At 39.7% G+C, this 23,311-nt stretch overlaps 1 protein-coding gene across 15 annotated transcripts in view; it reads right to left on the bottom strand.

Annotated features, from left to right (window-relative positions):
• Positions 1 to 23,311, bottom strand: part of ctnnd2b (catenin (cadherin-associated protein), delta 2b) — a 284,445-nt gene that overhangs the window by 162,455 nt on the left and 98,679 nt on the right. For 14 of the 15 annotated variants that reach the window (XM_057858336.1, XM_057858334.1, XM_057858338.1 and 11 more), the window contains exon 3: positions 18,979 to 19,091. In XM_057858336.1, the coding sequence (XP_057714319.1) occupies positions 18,979 to 19,091 (113 nt within the window). Of the gene's footprint in view, positions 1 to 18,978; positions 19,092 to 22,958; positions 23,211 to 23,311 lie in introns of those variants that run through there. The other variant, XM_057858346.1, reaches the window with a different exon arrangement.

Genomic DNA, 23,311 nt, shown 5'->3' with positions numbered 1-23,311 from the left:
CTGAAGATCTACATTCGTTCCATCTTGCATTGTTTATTTATTTTTTTCTCCGTTAAACTAGACAAGAGGAAGTCAACAAGCATGCTCCAAAACCGTACAAACATAACGCCACACCTCTTGAATGGCTTGGCGGTGAATTACAGAGCAACGCGTCACCTGGCCGGAGAACCATCGAATGTCGAATGACGCCGTAGTCGCTGAGCCGTCACCGCAACGCGGGAGCATGACTGAGGTTTTATTCTATGGAGCTCTCTAAGCTGCTGCAGTTTTTCTGAGTCTGGTGACTCAGTGACAAGTCGAGTCAATGTGCACATGCGCGCAGTAACCCACCCTGAACTCAGTTGTCCGTTCAATTGGCTGACAGACTGAAATGTGACCAGCATGGATACTTAGCTCTAACTGCTTCAAATCTAAATGCTTTCCGGAGCAGCAAATATAAAAAAAAGAACACGCAAATTTAATTCGCTCCAGTACCTGGTTTGTAAGTCGAAATGGTCGTATATTGAGCGGGATTTTCCTATCAGAATACATTATAAGTTGATTCATTTGTTCCACAGGCCAAAAACTAAATCCTTAATAAATACTGCTGGTACAATTACAAATAAAAATTACACATTGCAAAACAAATCAATTATAAATACAGATCAGAAAAATAAAAATATAAGAATAATGTAATGAATCAGGTTCTAATATGGCAGTTATGTTTTGCATCTGTTCCTGAACTGTGTCAACTGTGTGACTGACGAGAGAGAGGGAGGTGCGGTTGAGTGAGAAGTTTTTACTTCTTTTCTTGTTATTGTTGGCGTCGACTAAAGCCTGAGTTATGCTTCTGCGTTGTGGTGACGGCGTAGCGACTATGGCGTCAATGAGCAGATAGTTCTGCGGCAAGGGAACGCGTTGTAATTCACTGCCAAGCCACTAGAAGGGTGTGGAGTAGTGTTTGTTTGGTTTTGAGGGACTCTCGTCGACTTCTTCTAGTTTTCTTCCAGGTACACAACAATGCCAACGGAGATGGAATGCTTGAATGTGGATCTTCAGTTCATCAATATTGAACTACAAATGTTGATCATTCAAATGTTGAGGCGCAGGCGATGTAAAAGATGGTTGCGGAGGTGGTCTGTCCGACTTTTGATGCCACACAGAGACTGGCAGTCACATTACGAATTCTAGCATCGGGTGGGTAGAAGCCAGCAAGCTGCGTTGTCCAGCGTTTTATCCGATTTCTATGCCATGTCCAACAACCAGCCAGTGGGAAGCCATAACAGATTTCTGGCAGGTAAGGAACTTCCCAAACTGCGTTGGAAGCCTTGTTGGTGAACACGTTATCATAAAAACACCTATTCACTCGAAAATCAGTGATGATGTATCAAGTGTGTGAACTGTCTGTTGCAAATTAAACATCTAGACAACTCTTTTGACACCAAACCTGTGCTTTATTCTTCATATACTTGAAGTGTAAACTGTAAATAAGTCACAGACTCACAGCAAACGTAAGTACACAATAAATGATGAAGTGCACCAACAAAAAATACGACATAAAGTGATAAAAAGCTGGCAGTTTTTAGCCGACTGTGTCACTGCTTTGTGTGGCCATTCGCTTCCGAACACACACATACTTGTCTCAGAGGTTCTTCCATTTTTTTTTTCATATAATCGCTGACCTCCAACCCCGTATTTTCAGCAAACTCCTTCCACGAATTGCTTGCCATCTGGCAATATTTATAATGTCTTGACGAGACATTGTAGAGGTTGTCGTACTTGCTGACCTCTTCGATGATACTCTCGTTGGCTTGGTCCATTTTTGCCTCTAGCATAACAATATTTTAAAATGTTGGTATTTCGCACTGAACCGGAAACAACAGTCTGAGCTGACCAATCACAGTCCATTTGCGTCATGTCACCACGCGTTGACGTGATGCCCGGCCAGGATTCTGTGGAGGTGCACGTCAGGCTACGGTGGAGCGTCGTAAATCTGGTCTGCCTTGACGGTGTAGGTCTGTCGCAGAAACATAACTCAGCCTTAAGGCGGACTGTACCCATGTTGTGTTACACATGTTCTGATATTTATAATTAAAAACCTGACAAATTTGGTGACTTCCTTGCCGATGTTACAATAATAATAATTGTCACCTTAACTCAGGGGTGCCCAACTCTGGTACTCAAGAGCCTGTGCTTGTTCACCCATGCCTCCCTCCTTTAACACACCTGAATCAAATGATAGGGGCTCTCGATTACCGGACTTCGGTACCTGCCTTAACTTATAAAGACTGGCAAATGAGGGTCGGAGGAAGACCGTTGAGATCGTAGACATATTCCGAGCCAGATCACTGACAGGCACACCAGGCTCAAATTTTTCTATCATTTCCTTCTTAATTTCAATGGTAAGCTTCACCTTTTTTCACCACCTGCACTAACCTTCTTGGGACCCATGTTGATTCTCTGACAAAATCCGCCATGCTGCCATCTTCCAGGAAAACAATTAAATTGCGAAGCTGTTGTAAATCGTCATATTTCGAGCATTTCGTCATGTCGAGACAAATGACGAGTCAAATTTCACATCGGATGTCGAAAGGATTGTATGTCGAGGTGTTTATGTGTCGAGGTACCACAGTACTATATATGACACATATAATACATGTAAGATACACTGAAGATGATTTTTCCTCTATTTTTACGTATGGGAATGCCTACCGAACAATATATTCTAATTGTTATTCAAACTAAAAGTCCAAATCATTGCAAAAACATTACCATAATTGGTGAAATGCCTTTAACCGAAATTAGCAATTAGCAAAATTTTTAATGCCCACCGTGTGATGAAGTGGTTGACACACTCATATGCATTCACACAGAGAGTTTGTGGTTTTTGAAGTGACAAAATAGTAGCAGATGCTGCGGTAGACAATGTGTGACCTGTGGTGACTGATTAAAGCTGGAAACAAAAGCAGAGCTGAAGGACTCATTAGCACCTCTATAAGTCTTTATCATGCGCCACACAGCGGAACTCTAGAACCTCCCACACTCGCTCAGCAGCACTTGACACTCATTCATAATCACTTTTTTCTTTTTGACTCGGCCGTGTGGGCACATCTCTTGTTTCCAGGGGAGCTTGCCTTCAACCAAGTTTGCACTATTCAATATTAAATCACACATACTTGCATGGCTCACATACTTAGTAGGCAGGTCTTGGCGGAATTGCCTCAGAAATTGGAGTTAGATAGTTTTATTGTTCAGGACTCAAAGTTAACTTTTATGGAGACTTTTCTGTGCCAAACTTGAGCTTGCCCTGTTAAGGCATGTTAGTCAAAAAGTACATTCTTTTTCATTTGAAAAACAAATGAAAGAAAGAGACAGGTAGATTCCTCCCTCTGAAGTCTAATATAATGAAAAATAATTAGTTTTCTTTATATTTATTATTTTAATCACATAATTTAAATTAGCTGAATTGTTTGGAGGAACAAAAATCTAATTGCAATATTTTTGGCTTTTTGTTTTTCACTAATATTAAGATTGTGATTTAGCAAATTAAACATTATTGTCAACACAATATTGTATCCAGACAACACATATAAGCAGATATTTCCAATCCTAAATGTTGCAATGAATTATAGCTAATATCACACAGACTTCATAATATATTGACGGGACACAGGACGCGGGACCAATTAATAGGGGGCCTATCCCCGTCAAAGCTGACCGAGTGCAAACACAAAGAGCTTTTTACGCTGAAATGTTTTGTGAATTAATGCTTAAATCAATGAATTATTTATAGATATGGATGTAAAACAGCCTCGATTCTTGGTTAAAAGCAAAAAACAGGCTTTTATGTAAACATGTCGAATGTGTCACTAGTCGGTAAGCCACTGTGGCACCGCCTTATCGCCACAAAGAGCTTTTTACGTTGAAAATTCTTGTGAATAAATGCTTAAATCCCTGAATTCTTTATAGATATGGGCGTAAAACAGTCTCGATTCTTGGTTAAAAGCAAAAGAAAGAAAAAAAAAACAGGCAGTTAGCATTTATTTTACGTAAATATGTCGAATGTGCTGCTAGTCTTTAAGCGACTGTGGCGCTGCCTTATCACCACAAAGAGCTTTTTACGTTGAAAATTCTTGTGAATAAATGCTTAAATCGCTGAATTCTTTATAGATATGAACGTAAAACAGTCTTGATTCTTGGTTAAAAGCAAAAAACGGGCAGTTAGCAGTTTATTTTACGTAAATATTGCGAATTATGATGCAAATGCTGTCGCGGTTGTTTTTCTCCCATTGATTTTTTTCATGTTTCAAAATGCATGCATGGTACGGAATTATAATAATTACCTTAAAACCTCGAACAAATCACTCCTGAGACAATCCCTCCTCTTTGTATGCGGTACACCTTTCGTACTTTTTCAACCTAAATCCGGCGATGGATTGCTGCATGTGTTTGAGACCGACTTCGACCGACTGAAGCGGAGTGTGGGACGGCCCACTATTTGAAGGCGTGGCGCAGTGTCTGGGAAAGGTGTCCCGTCAATATCATTATGAAGTCTATGTATCACAATTATGTTTTATTTATTAATTTCTAAACAAAAAAATCCTTCAATGACACAAGAAGTAATAGTAGCTTAGTATTAGTATTTTTTCACTTGTCGTGGTGCAATTGGGAAGTGGTTAACTCCGAGCCCTGTTCTCTCCATTTAAAAAAAAGAAAGAAAAAAAAAGAATGTATTGAGAATTTGGGTTCAGGTTTTGGATAAATGAGTACAATCCAATTTTGATTTACTTAGTTTCCGTGAGACTAATTAACAGCTATAGATTCACTCTTAGAGACAAATCACTGTGATTCTATGCTTGCCTGCATTTGAATAATGATTATGCCCTATTTAATTACAAATGATAATCATACTATTTATTTAGGGCTCGATTGACAGGATGTGGCAAAAAAAAAAAAAAAAAAAAGCAACATAATGTCATCATAATTGACGATTCTGTTTCCATCAATAACAAGGAATAGCCATGTAATCTGGGATTTCGAAACCTCTCCAGAATTACACTTTCTCGGGTAAATGTGTTCATAGATCATCTAGAATATTGTTTAAGTTAACTTCTCAGTCAAGATGTGTAAATGTAAACGCCGCACAGGTGCACAAGGTGATTTAAAAGCCAACCTTTTAAACATAGTAATGTCCTTGTTAACACAGAAATTCCCATGAGCAAAATAGTACAGCATGTAGAGTTGGGTAACCCAACAGTGGGAGTCAAGCATTTTGGCAAATATACAGCAGGACTCTGAAGTCACACAAAAAGCCTGATTTAAAACAACCTGGCATGATTTTTGTGATGCACTATTAATAACTCATTTTCAAAAAAGGCAACCCCCTAGAGTGGACAACCATTTTCACTGATCTTTCAAGGTACACAGATAATGTGTTCTATTTTAACTCAAGCAAATGGAAATAATTGATTCCATGCCTGGAACGGGAAAATAGTATGGTTCTCACTTTTACCATTGTTAAGTCATTTTAAACATTTTAAATACTTTATTATTATTATTTTTTTTGCTTTCTAGACATTTCTAACATCTGAAAAGTAGTATTGTGAAAAAAAAACACCTAACACAATAGTCATGTATTTCACAATATACATACATGTTTTTCTCTCAGTTGCGGACCTGTGAAGCCCTTTGAGAGTCATTTGCGATTCACGGCTTTATACTGTATATGAATTTGACTTGACTTCAACTACCCTTCTATCCATTTCTTTGAATGCTTGTTTGTATCAGGGTCATGGGTAAACTGTAAGCTACCGCAGCAAATTTAGGGAGAGAGGCAAGGTACATTCTGAAGTTGTCGCCAATCAATCATTGGGTACATAAAGACAAACAAGCATTTACACCAGGGGTATCCAACTCCGGTACTCGAGAGCACCTATCCAGCTTGTTTTCCATGTCTCCCTCCTCCACCACACCAGATTCAAATAATCAGGATAAGCTGATCATTTGATTCAGGTTTGTTAAAGGAGGGAGACATGGAAAACAAGCTGGATAGGAGCTCTTGAGGACTGGAGTTGGATACCATTGATTTACACCAACATTTAGACCTATGGACAATTTACAGTCTTCAATGAATTTAACATGCATGTGTTAAGAAGCCAAGTGTACTCTGGAAAATGAACACAAGCACAGGAAGGGCATGCTAATTACACACAGGAATCAGCAGTCCAAATTCTAACCGTAAACTTTAGAAATGTGAGGCAAGCCATCATAGGGTCTGTCTTGATAGAGATGCAACAGCTCAACCATACTGATAGCACAGCACAAGCAGCAACTAAGGGGAAGTTTACGTGGTGACGCTCCAAGAATACGACAGATTTCATATTTGCATTTATATGGTCTCCATTCGAGCAATGTCGCAATTCCATGTGAAAACAATGTAATATTCATGCCAGGCCCTAGGGGGCAGTGCAGATTTGCAGGGCGACAGCCAATGAATCACTTTGATACCAACAATCTCCTCAGCCCGGAAGACAACATACCCGCCCACTCCAATGGCGTTTTTCTTTTGCTCCAAAAGACACAAAAATGGAAACAATAAACATATTTAAATAAAAAATATTATAAAAACAGTAAATTAAAGCCGACGTTCTTCCATGTTTGCTGTTTTTTTATGTTTAGATGCAGCGCTGCGCACGCCCAAAGTGACGTGTGTGAGTGCTGGCGTCATTGGCGCAAGAAATTTCCATTGATATGGTTGCAGAGCAAGCCCTGCAATCAAATTCTTCCACTTTGGAGCCCGGAGTCAAAGGTTTGAGTCTTCGCCTTCCGTTTTCGCAGACACCATAAAAAGGCGAGGCCATTCCGCAACGCAATAATTGCGTCTTGGTGTTGCGGAGTCGCCAAATAAAATGCCCATTAGTCTTCCATATCTTCTTCAAGCAGACAAAGACGGAGAAAAGTCTACCTGCTGGTTTCAACATGGAAAATGTAAGACTTTTTGAAACCTTTTAAAGATCAACCGCACCCCAGGTTGGGGTGACAAGTTTTGAACATGGGCCCTCATCAACCCATAGGCAGTAGAGTTGTGGAAAATAATCGATACGGATTGTGGTCGAGATGAAAAGGTGCGCGATGCGAGTGTATCAATTCATTCACTGTACATCGGTGCAAAGTAGGGATGGGAATCTCTGGCATGAAGCCGATTCGATATATATCTAGATACACAGGTTACAATTCGATTAAAAAACGATACGTTTTTAAGGCCGACCGATTCGATACGATTCGATACAGTTTAAGAACGATACGGTTCGTTACAGAGTGAAAACGATACGATAGTAAACATTTGTTGTGTGTGTTCGAACAGTATTTTAAACATATAAAAAAGACCACATTTCTAATAGCAAAATTAAACAACAAAATTTCATACCAATGTTATGTTTTATTTTTTTATGAAAAAAATAAAAATAAGGCTTACTATATGACCGTCATTTTGTTGGATGGGATTTATAATAAAATAAAACTCCAGTGACAGACAACAATAAAGTGCAGTAAATCAATTAGTGCATTTCCTGGTGTTTCGAACACAAGAGGTAAGCAATTTAAGTGCAAACTTTCAACGTAAACATCTTACCAACAAAAAATATTAATCATATGCAGCAGCTCTAGAAAAAAAAAGAATTAAACCCGCAATGTTATCATAAATAAATAATAAATTATGCTTTACCACTGGTATAATTGGGGGAATAAAAACATGGCATTTTAGACAGACAGGTCAATAATCATTACTTTTACCTTATACACAGCAGTATTTCACTTATGCCTGTGCTTCCACATTTTTTTTATTCCTCATCACTGTCCATATCTTTTTTGAAGGGCAGATTTTTTCTTGAGGAAGATAAACATTAACATGTGGATTAGTTTAAGTAGACTGCGTTTCGTGGGAAAAAAATCTCCAAAGGAGCGTGCTGCCCTTTCCACCATTGTAGTGGGTTATTTTTCCAGGGTTAAAAACTCACGATCCCTATACCGCTCCTCACTTCACACTAGCTCTGTCTCATGCGAACAGATCTGGCTGCCTTCCTCACTTCAAAGTCCGACTTTTGTATTTCCTGGGTGCGTTGAAAATCAATCGCTGCACGTCGCTGGTGTCGGTGCTCAAACTGCCCATTGTTTTAGCATGTTGCTTCGTTGCCACTACCGGTTTCGTTTTCATTTTGGGCTGTGAAGAAAAAGCTATGGAGCGTGCGTTACAGTGGTTTTATTAGCTCTCGCGTTGTGACACGCCCGTGACGATCGGGCAATGACGGCGACTAGTAGCGGTTCTGCCGAAATGCATGGGAAGTAGAGGCAACCATACCGTGAGTTGTGCTTGTCCATATTATAGCATGTGTGCTGTCTCAATCTAAGCGCGCTGTGTGGTGAATGACACAAGCGCAGCAAGTGAAGTAAAAGCTAAATTATCATTCCATTAAGCAATGCATTGAATTAGGCATTAGAAGCCGATTCTTGTGCTCGCGATAGCCGAATTATAGCTCTACTATCGGTTCGTTGAATATTTAATGGCAAATTACTGTCGAATAGTAACTTTACAATCGATACAGCTGTATCTCTCACCTGTAAAACCGGATATCCGGTCGTATCGGTTTATCGTTCTCAAGCTTAGTGCAAAGACGGCGTAAAATCAAGATGCATTTGTTCGTTGTGTGTTTTATCGGTAATCTTCAACGTTGCATCAATATTTTCCACGTTGTACTGCATTCTGTCCTTTTTTCCGAGGTGTCTTGAATGCACCATCTACGGTGGCCGAGAGGTGTCAGGCGAAATGCAAAGTCCAAACACTTTGCAAATAGAAAAAACATGAACCCCAAGTGCAAACGCTTTGCAAAAGAAAAAAAGCACGAATGCAAACTGCCACAAAACGATCCCCAATTCCTAAAGCGCGATCACAAATTGGCAAAAGCATGAACCCCAATTGCCACAACACAACAGCAAATGGCTCGCAGCACGAATGCAAATTGCCACAACACAATCCCCAATTCCTAAAGCGCGATTGCAAATTGGCAAAAGCACGAACGCCAATTGCCACAACACCACAGCAAATGGCTCGCAACACGACCGCAAAAGGTTCGCAAGACAATTGCAAAGACGATGACCCAGAAGTTTAAAAAATAAATAAAAATTAAATAAGACTGCACTTTGCTATATGTGCTTTGTGACTATCTCTACGGGCCTCCGTAAAGTTGCCCCCCCCCCCCATCAGACGCAAATTTATATAAAAATGATGTTAATCGTTTGTGCTGCAACGCTTTTGTAGAAACAGTATTATGCTTTTATTGAGATATTAATTTTGAGTGGGGACGTCACTCGTAGCTTTTTCTTAGCTTAGCTCCCGCAGCTAATGGAGCGTACCAACTCTCTCAATAACAGAGGTATGTCCTAACAGCTAGCACGAACAGAGCACAAAAAAATTCGGGTCCATTTTGCGGTAAATTGGCGGGCTTGAGATATTAATTTCGAGTGATGACGTCCCTCTAAGCCCCTCATTTACTGCAAAATGGTTCCGAATTGGTGCCATTCGTTTGTGCTAGTTGTTAGGACATCCCTCTGTTATTGAGAGAGTTGGTACGCTTCATTAAAATAACAGAGGGAGAGAGTTGGTACGCTCCATTAACATAACATAACATAACATAACATAACATAACATAACAGAAGGGTGTCCTAACAACTAGCACAAACGAATGGCACAAATTCGGAAACACTTTGCAGTAAATGAGGGGCTTAAAGGGACGTCATCACTCGAAATTAATATCTCAAGGCCCCCAATTTACCGCAAAATGGACCCGAAATTTTTTGTGCTCTGTTCATGTTAGTTGTTAGGACACCCCTCTGTTATTGAGGGAGTTGGTACGCTCCATTAGCTGCGGGAGCTAAGCTAAGAAAAAGCTACGAGTAACGTCCCCACTCAAAATTAATATATCAATAAAAGCATAATACTGTATCTACAAAACCGTTGTAGCACAAACGATTAACATCATTTTTATATAAATTTGCGTCTGATGGAGGGGGGCAACTTTACGGAGTCCCGTAGAGATGGTCTCAAAGCACATATAGCAAAGTGTCGTCTTATTTATTATTTTTTTTACTTATTTTTTAACTTCTGGGGCATCGTCTTTGCAATTGTCTTGTGAGCCTGTTGCGGTTGTGCTGCGAACCATTTGCTGTCATGTGGCAATTGGCATTCGTGCTTTTGCCAATTTGCAATCGCGCTTTAGGAACTGGGGATTGTGTTGTGGCAATTTGCATTCGTGCTGCGAGCCATTTGCTGTCGTATTGTGGCAACTGGGGTTCGTGCTTTTACCAATTTGCGATCACGCTTTAGGAAATGGGGATCGTGTTGTGGCAGTTTGCATTCGTGCTTTTTTTCTTTTGCAAAGCGTTCGCAATTGAGGTTCGTGCTTTTTCTATTTGCAAAGTGTTTTGACTTTGCATTTCGCCTGACACCTCTCGGCCACCGTAACCATCAGCTAGTGCTACAAGTTTAACATGGCGGAGGGTAGCAGCAGTGGCGGTGACGCGGATCAGATTTTCAATTCACCCTCAAAGTTCATATCCGTCGTTTGGCAGTGCTATGGATTTTACAAGAAACATGGCAGACTTGACAAGACTGACGTTATTTGTAAAGAATGCCGCGCTTCTAAACCTTACAACGGCAGCACAACAAACATGGGAACTCACTTGAAGAGACAGCATGGTATCGACATAGCAAAATTGACAATGCAGGGGGCTAACAACAAGACTTATGAGAAGGAAGAGAAGATAACTGATTATTATGGCAAGAACAGTAAAGCTACTACTTTTGTGAAATGTTATTATATATTGTTTTTTTTATGTATGGACATTGCACTTAAGACACTCTGTGAGAGTGGTCAGTTTACAGCAGGTGTTACTGCCAAGTTGTTTGTATTGTTCTTTTCACAAGAAGTTGTGATTTGTTAAAGACAGACCTAATTGTGAAAGGTCATTATTTGTTATTGTTTTTCATATTACTATTTGGGATATAGATGAACATTGCACTTAAGACACTCAGTGAGAGTGATCAGTTTACAGCAGATGCCACTGCCAAGTTGTTTGTGTTCTTCTTTGCACAAGCAGTTGTGTGTATTTCATATTAGGTTTTGTCTGGCAGACAGGTATGTAGACATTGCAAAGTGTTACTTTAAGTCACTTATTGAGAGTGATTATTGTTACTGTAACGTTTACAGGTACAGTATCTTTAAGAAAAAAAAAAAACATTCACGCACACAGTCATACCTGAGGAAAATTTGGAGTGTTCAATCAGCCTACCATGCATTTTTTTAGGGTGTGGGCGGAAACCGGAGTAGCCAGAGGAAATCCATGCAGGCACGAAGAGAATATGTAAACTATGAGGCGGGCGTGTTGGAGTCCAATGAAAAAGCTGCAAAGAGGCTGACCAACCTACTGCACGTTGCCTGTCAGCCAAGTGAAGTAAAAGCTACTATGTTTTATTTACTTGATCATGGACTTTATACACTATATTCTTATACCTAACTATCATCAATGCTAATGTTTTCACACATTTCTCATCATTTGGTGACATTATGTGGATAAGAATAGGCTATTAGACTTCTTAGAATTATTTTGATAGTGTACGCCATTTTTTCATACAACTAAACATTAAACGCACATCTTACCAAATGCTGTGTGATTTCTTTTTAAAAAAGTTGCTTCATAAAGTTTGCACATCCATAAAACTAAAAAGATCACAATGGAGTCTCCCACAACTGTACTTTCCTAACTGGGATATTTATGTATGTATGTACGTACTATTTTTATTTGTATTTTTCGGACTAAAAGTCGCGCCTGAGTATAAGCCGCGCCTGAGTATAAGTCGCACCAGCCATAAAATGCCCAACAAAGACAAGTTGTTTGTGGTCTTCTTTGCACAAGCAGTTGTGTGTATTTCATATTAGGTTTTGTCTGGCAGACAGGTATGTAGATATTGCAAAGTGTTACTGTAAGTCACTCATTGAGAGTGATTATTGTTACTGTAACGTTTACAGGTACAGCATCTTTAAGCTATCTTTATTTGTTTTGTTTTACTCTTATATCAATAAACCAAAACCTTTTGTGGCACACTTAATTGCCATATTATTTTTTGTTTGTTTGCTTGCTTACTAGATAAAAAACAATATATCATTTTTGCTTCACACTGAATCACGTTTGATTGAACTAATTTATCAAAAAGCATCACAAACAGGTGTATCGCACTTTATCGAAGTGCATCACATCGTATAGGGAACAGGTTGTATTGTATCATATCAAATTGGGATGGAGAGTGAATTTTATCGCATCGTATCGAAAACATGGATTAATCGCAAGTATCGTATCGGGCAGGGATTCATTGTATTGCAAATTATATCATATTGCTGGCAGGGCATCGAGATGCATATCTAATCGCCACAGTAATGGAGATCCACACCCCTAATAGGCAGTGGCATGGGAAGTTTGGTGCTGGGGTGCTGCAGCATCCCCTGGTGATAGGGAGGAAAAAATGTTGTTGTTTTTTTTTTTGTTTCCAAATACAGTGATACCTCAGCTCACGAACGCTTAAGCTCACGAACTTTTCGCCTCAAGAACATTAAATTCGCGATCATATAGTCTCTGCTGACGAACTAGTTTTCGGCGGACGAACGAAACCACGCGGTCGAACAGCGCCACGAGAAGCTGACGCACGCCCACGGCGTCCCAGTTCGTCCCCTCACTTTCGTTGAGTGCGGACGTGGTTTGTGTTTGATAGACATTTTGGACCATATTGAGTGTACTTTTGCTATTATGGGACCGAAAAGGAGTTACCTACAGTCATTAAGGAAGGTGGCTCGTGTTACCAATTCGCCCTCGACTGGTAATTGGCGGTGCTTTCAGCTTCCCACCATAGTGAGAAGTGGACCGGCGAGTCACGTTGGCTCGTTGTCGTCGCTTGTCTTCGGTTCGCCCGATTTCCTCTCCAGAAAGGTGGCGGCGTGCATACAAACACCCAGAGGCGTCGGATGGCTTTTTGTGGACACTTTTATTAACAACCAAAAGCATGTGTGGGACACAGCGCTGGAGTCTACGCTAACTGCGCACTTTGCCGGTAACACTCTCCTTCTAAACAGTAACTCCCTCCCTCCCTCCTCCCACTCCATTCCATCAAGCCATCAACTACCATCACAAAGGTAAATAAAACGACTTTATTCTACAGTACAGTTTATTTCTTTAATTATAATACAATAGCACATTTATTATACATAAAATAAGGTATATTTTTGTGTAGTTTTAAGGCTTATTTAGTAGAAAATTATGTTTTATGGGGACCTGGGAACGGATTATTCTCATTTTAATGGTTTCTTATGGGAAATAAATGTTCGGAAGACGAACTTTTCGCCTTACACACACTTTCTGGGAACCAATTATGTTCGTGAGCTGAGGTATCACTGTAAATAAATAATAAAACATTGAAACAATAGCGTATTAAATATACATGTTTTTTTTTTTTTTTTTTTTTTTTGTTAACAACACCTGACACCTTGCTTGCTCCTGGGTCATGTTGAATAGGGTGTTAATGGAACAGATAATTGAACTGTTGACAGAAATGGTGTTAAGATGGCACAAAAATGGATTAGCAATAGCAATATTTTCGAAAACTCAAGTTGAGGTCGAAAATGAAGATGATCGTCCTTTGGTGTCTTCAAATAGGTAAGACATGTTTGCGTTGTAGCCATATTATTGTTTATTGTTGCTGTTGAGCTGTCATTTTGCATGCCTTGTATGGCGAAAATGCACGAGCATGACAAATTTGGACCGAAAAGGCTGTTTTTGGTTGAGAAAAAACAAATAAAGATCCTGAGGAACCCCTGCTGTGAGTGACTTCCAGCACGCTCACCCATAGGTAAGTAAAAATTCAAAAACGTCCACCGTCAATGAACGTGTTTACTTTCATACATTAGGCGCACCTATTTATAAAGTACATTGGTACATCAGTGTACTGCATTTGTCCTCTGTTCCTTATCTTTATCATTGTTATTATTGTTTCATTCATTCATTCATTCATTCATTCATTCATTCATTCATCATTTGATTTACTGTCCTATTTATTGGTTTGATGAATGAAAATTGTGTTTCTTGAGCACTTTACTGGAGTAGTGTAATAAAGTTACGCTCCAACAAAATGGGTTTGAAGTAATTCAGCAAAACCACATTTCAAACATAAGTGCACAAGAGTGTAATGCGCACTGGCAATTTTTGGGAAGAATAAAGGATTATAAGCGTGCCTTATAGTCTGAAATATAGAGTAAATGAACCTCACTTAGTCTTGCTTATTATAGCTCCAAAATATTTCAACCATGGCAAAAGATAAGAAGTTCTGCATACCAAAGATTAAAAAAGTAATAACATGCAAGATGGCAACCAATTACTGTGGTAAAATGTGTGCAGCTGGTTGACTATTATGTTGCTCCAGGTCTTTCACAGTCTGACATTGCTGCTTTTTTTTTTTTCAAACAAAAGCCTTTTTGTCAACATATTGGGGAGCTAAATGTGTGGAGCAACCAAACTCATTCATTGACTGCCTCATCAAAGAGTATGTTCACGCTCTTTGTTGGTTCACTTCTCAAGCTAACATGAGAATTACAATGCTGGTGAAGATGCAATTTGTCTTAGGGACCGTTTACATGGTGACGCTCCAAGAATACAACACATTTCATGTTTGCATTTACCATACTTCGTTCCGTCTTCATTCAAACGATGTCGCAGTTCCGCATGAAAACAATGTCGTATTCCAGGCCCTAGGGGGCAGTGCAGTTTTACAAGGTGACAGCCAATGATGCACTTCCTTGACAACAACCTCCGCAGCCTGGAAGACAACATATCCGCCCGGTGTCCACGCGTTTTTTTGCTTCAAAAGGCACAAAAACGTGAACGTAAAATATATTTAAATTAAAAATATTATATACACAGTAAATTAGAGCCAATGTTCCACCACGTTTGCTGTTTTAAATGTTTACTAGCGGCGACTGAGCATGTCCAAAGTGACGTGTGCGAGTGCTGATGTCATCGGAGCGAGAGCGTTCTAGTCATATGGTTGCGGAGCAATCCCCGCAATCGAATTGCTCCACTTTGGTGGCCGGAATCAAAAGCTTGCGTCTTCGCCTCTCGTTTTCGCCCTTCACTGCAGTGTCACCATGTAAACAGTCCCTTAGACAGAGAGCATTCCTTCTCACTTAAGTGAGGATAAATAATAATAATAAAGTGAAAATAATATGAGTGTTATCGTGGGTGGGTGTGACCAAACTGTGACAAATGATTTTTAACCGTCAATCGTGTTGAGAGGAGGGCTAAATAATATAACTTTCTTGTTTCAGAATTTTTTCAAATGTGTGGAGTATTCACTGTTGAATGACAGTGGAGAAAACACTAAAGCATATAAAACCATCATATTCGCATCATACACAGTTTACCTGCCCTCATCCAAACAAGAAGGCCTTGAATTAATTCATTTATTCATTCATCTTCTGTGTCGCTTATCCACATGTGGGTCACAAAAGAGTTGGAGCCTATCCCAGCTAGAAATGTGCCGATTACCGGTTTCAGGGTATAACGTGGTGTGAAAACGTGATGGTTTCAAAACCAGAAAAAATTTCCGTCACACCGTTCCTACGGTATTAGCTATTTTTTATGTCCCAAACATGCAGGGAGAAATCCCTCGCTTGCTTCTGCAAGGGTCAACCCTCCCCCACCGGATGTTGCTCAGTGTCAGTGAGTCAGCTGTGCAACACGATAGCTGGAGGAGGTGAAACTCCTGAACTTTTTCCCCCATCGAAAAAAAGGAAATCGCTGGGAATCGTACGGGAATACTTCGGTTACAGAAAAGCTACAGACAGCCGCGGCTTATAGGAGGAGGGCCAACGGACATGTACAACATGTTTGCAAAGGGTGGCTGCCGAGGAGGCAATACCTCCAATATGATTTTGCGTTTATACAAAATTAATGATTAGTAAACACTGTCATGAACGTTAGCCACCAGCTACGAGAGTAAACTCCAGCGTGTTTAGTGTGTCTAGCGGTGGTAAAATGTGGTGTTTTTTTCTCTATGGCAACTGTCTGTTGAGAAATAGGGTGTACGTATATTGTAAACATGATACGAGTCATACACATGTGCTTTTAATGGAAAATCATCCAATTATTTTTGTTCTGATGGTAATAATGTTGAGCTGCTGCTGTGGGTTTAGGCTCTCCTAAAATACTGCATTTATTTTATTATTATTAGTAGTAGTAGTAGTTTTAGAATATTTTGTTATTTTTTAATTTTAACTTAACATTGTACTTATGTTCAATGTATATACAATTTGCTAATATGTTTTGAAAAATAAAAATCCTGTTCATTGGAAAAAAGTATGATTTTCCTTTTATTTTAACCCAGATATCTCAAAGTAACATATTTTAGAGCTGTAATTGCAATACTGTGATACCGTAAAACCGTGATATTTTTGCTTAAGGTTAATCATATCGTCAGAATCTCATACCGGCACATGATTCCGAACTGACTATGGGCTGTAGGCTGGGTACACCCTGAATTGGTTGCCATCCAGTTGCCAGCCATAAAGAGAAAAAAAAAAAAAAACATTCACGCACACAGTCACACCTGAGGAAAATTTGGAGTGTTCACTCAGCCTACCATGCATGTTTTTAGGGTGTGGGTGGAAACCGGAGTACCCAGAGGAAATCCATGCAAGCACGGAGAGAATATGTAAACTATGAGGTGGACGTGTTGGAGTCCAATGAAAAAGCTGCAAAGAGGCTGACTAACCTACTGCATGTTGCCTGTCAGCCAAGTGAAGTAAAAGCTACTATGTTTTAATTACTTGGTCATGGACTTTATACACTATATTCTTATACCTGCATGCATTTCAAAATAAAAAAAGTCAATAATACAATTGAACACACATTGCCAAAGGCAGTGTCACTCTAAAACATCAAAATAACATGTGAAATGATATGATAATGTGTTAAAAATTTCACACATAAGTCGCTGCTGAGTATAGGTCGCACCCCCAGCGAAACTATGAAAAAAGCTGCGACTTATAGTCCAAAAAATACGGTATATCCATGCCAAAGTCCAGCCCAACCTATTTCACAGAGGACAAAAAGAAATAGTCAATCTTTCACATACTCACACATTCACACTATCACTGAGTGGGAAAATGCTCTTTCTGGGAGATTCAGCAAGTAAATACTTACAGTATGCCATTAGAGCAGTGACTTTTCTGACATTAATTAAAAGTGGTGAGTACCCTAACCTTTGCAAAATTAACTGATCAATAATGCAAATAATTATGTAAATGACAACAGGTGGACAGCATGTTGTTCACTTTCATTCTAATCCAGTAAATTACCACCGATGACGTTAATGTAGGTATTACAATAAACACTGGATTGTAGCCGGCTGTATATTGTATGGGTTGAGCACATTGATTGATCACTTTTGTTGAGTCAGGGATCGCCCTTTATTCATATCAGAGTGTGTGATATGTGTATAGTGTGTTATAAAGCTGCTAGCTCATATTCACAACTGATGCAACTTTCTACTACCGCATTTTTCGGACTATAAATCGCAGTTTTTTTCCATAGTTTGGCTGGGGGTGCGACTTATACTCAGGAGTGACTTATGTGTGAAATTATTAACACATTATGATATCATTTCACATGTTATTTTGGTGTTTTGGAGTGACACTGATAGTTTGGTAAACCTGTTAACATGTTCTTTATGCTATAGTAATCTGAATAATTCTTAATAGCTATGGCCACGTTCGCATTCTGCCTTTGGCAACGTGTGTTCAATTGTATTATTCAATTTTTTATATTGAAATGCATGCTTTTAGTTTGTGGCGCTTTCACGCCCACGTGGGGGCGCACTAATACTTGTTTACGCGAAGAAGAGCGCTCAGATGCCAGAAGAAGACGGACAGCTACGCAGCGTCTCTGAGCGAGTGGGCGAGAGAGAGAGAGAGAGAGAGAGAGAGACACGGCTGCGAACCTACGTTCATTGTTTATGCTTGTAAAATATCTCTACAGAGGCAACGCCAGTGTGTATCATCTTTTCTGCTGTTGTTTTGTTTTTTCCACCCGCGATCAGACACTAAGAGCCAGTTGTGTGGTTGTTTGAACAATGTGCTAATGAAAGACGCCTGCTAACCGTTTGTGTCATTGTTGTAATAGCACCTAATTATCATTTATTTACGTTGATGCGAACCTGTTTAGTATCAAGGACGAAATTGATTCAGCAAATTATACGGACGTCCAGCATCGTCATTTGGGAGTTTAGCTCGCTGTATAGCCAGGACCGAGCCGTAGCGTCCTGGTGAGGACAGTATATTCGCATTTCGTTGTTCATGCATCATGTAACAGCATACTGTACACTTATTCAGCATGTTGTTCTCTATTGTATTTTTATGTTAAATTGCCTTTCAAGATGACACATCTGTTCTATGTGTTGGATTTTATCAAGTAAATTTCCCCCAAAAATGCGACCTATACTCCGGTGCGACTTATATATGTTTTTTTCTTCTTTGTTGGGCATTTTATAGCTGGTGCGACTTATACTCAGGTGCGACTTATAGTCCGAAAAATACGCTACTTAATTCTGGGTAAACCATGTGGTGATGTCACTGCACTCCTTTTAACATTCTCACCCTACACAAGGATCACAATGGAAGTCAAGTGCACTACACGAGCACGCTCTTCTGAAGGCATCAAGAGTGAAGTTATATACATAGCACCCATTACGCGGACATCAAACAGAAATGCTTAAATATAACCTGCTAGATATCCAGCTACCTACAAGAGCACAGCTGATACCTGCAGGCATTCAGAGAAGGGGATCAGAGGGATTTGACCGACGCGCGCACACACGCATACAAATGCACACACAGACTAAGCACACACCTGATGCTCGTCATGCTTCCAGCTTCAGAGCCAAGCTTGCATCTCTCCAGCTGACTTGCAACAATCTGCCGTTCTGCTTCCAGCTCTCTGGTCAGACGTTCAAACTGCAACTCCTGGAGTGAAAGAGATATAGGGATGTCAGGATTGTTCTATTTACAGTCGTGCTGAATTTTATTTTAGATTCATCGTCTATGACACATTTTTAATTGTTCTGAAAAAGAGTCTGCTGAATAGTGGGAAAACACTGCATATTTTACCACCATGTTGTTAGAAGAGTTGGTAGTCTATATATCTACTATATAGTCATCTATAGATGTCAATCATCAATGTTCTATCACAAGTAATGTAGTCTGTAAGGTTAAATACATTTTACATTGCTTTTTAACAGAGACTATATAAAATTTGGTGAACTTTATTTTTTACCACAGTGATTCTCAACTGTTGTCACTGAGGAACCCACATTTTCACTATTTTTGCAGTTCAAAATTGACATTTTTAAAAGACAGGCTTACATTTTTTTAAGTGCCTGGAAACCTGACCATAACAAAGTCAAATTAATTGTCACAACTGCACAAAACACGGCCAAATACAATATACTGTATGTCTGGCCCATGGTTTTTTTGAAGGAAACGAACAGTTAGTATCAGTGACATCTGACCGTTATGTCAGCATGATCAATGAGTGTTTCCTGCCAACACTGAACCAGATGGGTGAGAAAAATGTGCTGTTCCAGCAGGACGGTGCCACGACACACACAGCACGCACGTCAATGATTGTTTTGCGAAAGAACTTCCCACGGACACCTCATCTCCTTGAGTGGTGATCTGTTGGGCCAGCACGGTTCCCTTATTTATCACCATGTGACTATTTTTGTATGGTGATATCTGAAATCACTTGTTTACAACGATCATCCTAGCAACCTGACTCACCTGAAAAACAACATTCGTCGAGCTGTCACCAACATACCCATTGATATGCTGGAAAGAGTTAACCAAAACTTCAGAGTTTGATTAACATGGAGAAGAACGGATGCCATCTTACTGATATCATCTTTAATACTGGTAAAAAAAAAAAAATAAATTGAAATGTTTTACAAGTTACAGTTAAAAAAATTACATGTACCGTATATTTCGGACTATGAGTCCAAGTGTTACGCATGCGCACTAATTCGCAGTCCAAGATGCGCTCAGCCAAGAGACCCGCATGCGCAGAAGCATCAGAAAAATTACACATGCTAGCTGTATGTCATCCCAGAGTGATCATATTTTGATTTCCAGAAAGAGGACACAAATAACAGACATTAATAATCGCTGTTTAGTCTTATATTCAAAGTCCATATGGACTGATAGAACTTATACATGCACACACATGAGCCTTGACGTGTGTGCGTGAAATGACGTGGGCGCATCAGTTTGCCCCGACTTGGCCATGTGTGCAATATTGAAATATTGCTCATTCGGCGCACAAAATGAAAATCGAAAATTGTAAGGCTTATACTTTTCGTCATTCTATTTTTTTTATGACTGTGGTCAAGCCCGCTACGTGCTTAAAAGCAGAGTTCGAGCTAGGCGCTAATGCCTACATGGCTGCGGTCCTCCGCGCCTCTTGCTCTTTACTGACGTAATTGCTGCATGAATTCCGATTTGGAAGTCTTGACAGTTCAGACCGACAGTCACGTTCTGAAAAATGTGGCCCATATCAGATTTAAACCACATACGAAAGTGACTCAGATCGGATTTGAAATGGTCCACTTCTATGCGACTAGTCCTGTTCAGACCTTTAAGTTAATGTCTGACTCGAGTCGGAAAAACACGAAAAAATCGGATTCGTGCATTAAGACCTGTAGTATGAACCCAGCCTAAGTGGCAGTTTTTTTCGACTTATGTGTGTTATCATACTGTACACTTATTCAGCATGTTGTCCTCTATTTTATTTTTATTTTAATTTGCCTTTCAAGATGCTATATCTGTTCTTTGTGTTGGATTTTATCAAGTAAATTTTCCCCAAAAATGCGACTTATTCTCTGGTGTGACTTATATATGTTTTTTTTCCTCTTCGTTGGGCATTTTATGGCTGGTGCGGCTTATACTCAGGTGCGACTTATAGTCCGAAAAATACGGTATACTTACATTACTTGTGTTTTAATTGATATTCCAAATAGGCAAGTTGCTCTGCCCCACCCTATGGATGGATGGATGGATTTTGTTAATAAAAAAATTGAATTTTCTCTCCTAAAAAAAAAAAATAATTACGTCCTTTAGTTGGTTATAAAAACATCTGAACTTCCTCTGCGCAGCCGTTAAACTATAACTGTTTCTATAAAACATTTTTATGCCTAATGCACACTGACCCATAATTACTAAAATTTCAGATTGTGTTGCCATTACCCACTTCAAAAAGTGTTTTTTTTTTTGGGTCACACTTATGAAGTACTGTTAAACTTGCACTCATTTTATTTTTTCATTTAAATCAAGACTAGTAACAAATTATTCATCAGGAAATGTGCTCCTATGTGTATTTTAACTGCCCAAAAATATACTGGTCCAGCCCACGTTTATGGAGCCCACGTACCAAATGTTTAACACCCCTGCCATAGAACTATGTATAATAACATAACACACAATGATTGAATATTATAAGTTCTGCTTCTTCATCAGTAAAAATTACTTCGAAGCAGGATGATCTCAATCTTTTGTAGCTTATATACCCAAAGCGGTCTTGCTTCCATATTGAACAATTTGATTAAATTAAATTATTGCAGGAGTCATAACATAATATATTCGCGGCCCACTTCCACTGTAATTGTCCATCTTATTTTTAGTAACATCTGCGCACACGTCAGTTTACGTACTCATTAAAAAGATGCATTAACATTCATATATAAACACAATTTCCATGCAATACAAACAGAAGATGGGAGCTAACAACAATTCTAATGTTGTATGAAGTCGCCCTTGAGGACTGCTGGACTATATAAGGTGATATAGCGCTGCAAACACCACGCCAATTACGTGAAGTTGCACAGAAGCAAATGTTATATGGGTGCACAGCAGCAGACTTAATGTTAACATGCTGCACCATGTACAAACACACACTCACACGGGCATGGACACGCGCCTGTATTTGCTCAATTGAGAATACCAATTACCAGTAAGAGAAACATGTCGCCTCTTCTCTCTTAATCGCTCAAACATGATGACACATGAATATGTTTACAAAACATTGCAAAACAAAATTATCTTGCAAAGCATCTACTCAACAGATAAAACTAATATAGGATACTGAGTCATCTCAGTATAAAAAAAGGAAAAAAACAAGGGTGTTCAGTATATCAAACATTATGCATCATGGCACCCAACACAGTATTTACAAGTGTTTTTTTCTCTTTTTTTTGGTGATTTTTTGTTGTTGTTTTGTTTCTAGGCATACTCAAACAGTAGGCAGGTGTAAAGATGAAGTTGCCACTTCTAAGACATCACATGCAGATAAAACTCACAACCCACAGCTTACGCCCCATTTACATCTTGCCAACTACTGCATGAAAGAAAACAGCTTGCTCCTTCCTCTGTGATCTGTCGCTCAGCTAACCATCCTCATTAGTTGATGTTATGAACATTAAAAAAACACCTACTTCATTGAAACAACACCACGGCTGATGAAGGAAAAGATAAAAGGTGATCTGCTTGTTTGGTGCGTCTACAATCGGGAGTGCCGGGCTGCTGAAAGGTTAGGCTGAGATGACTAACTGCATGCATGGTGAGGATTCTGTAGGGAAGGCTTTTTGAAAACCCCAAACAAAAGGCACTTGCTCCCTCCTTTCCCCCCTGCCTCTCCAATCTCTGCTGCCTCTAAATGAAGGCCTGACATGCAGACACCTGTTACTGCAGGCTCAGGAACAACATGAAAATCTCTAGGGTACAAATAAGAAAAACTGCAAAGTAAAGCCAAGAGGCAGAAGAGGAGGAAGTGAGTCCACATACCTTCACATGAACCATACTTCAAGTATGGCTTTTCTCTTTGCTACACTGTGGCCGAAAACATTTCCTCGACTATTTCCAAGCACTCATCTCTGTCTTGGGTCGAGACACAGCCAGCAAGAAGGAGACAGAAACCAGAAAAGAGATGGAGCGAGGGGGAGAGGCAAGCTACAAGTGTCACTTGAGCCTTCTCTCAGCTTTCTCCATGTCTCTTTATCGCTCCCTCAATGGGGGCCATGGACACACACACACAGACAGTGTTCAGCGAGGCACAAAGGTCCCCATAGCAACGGAGCATTTGGAAGCCCAGTAGCATTATTCATGCAACATTGCATCACAATGTGCCCTCCCACTGG

This window comes from Corythoichthys intestinalis, chromosome 14 (genome assembly GCF_030265065.1).
Source record: "Corythoichthys intestinalis isolate RoL2023-P3 chromosome 14, ASM3026506v1, whole genome shotgun sequence".
NCBI classification, from domain to species: Eukaryota; Metazoa; Chordata; class Actinopteri; order Syngnathiformes; family Syngnathidae; genus Corythoichthys; species Corythoichthys intestinalis.
This window is presented reverse-complemented; position numbering and strand designations above follow the sequence as displayed.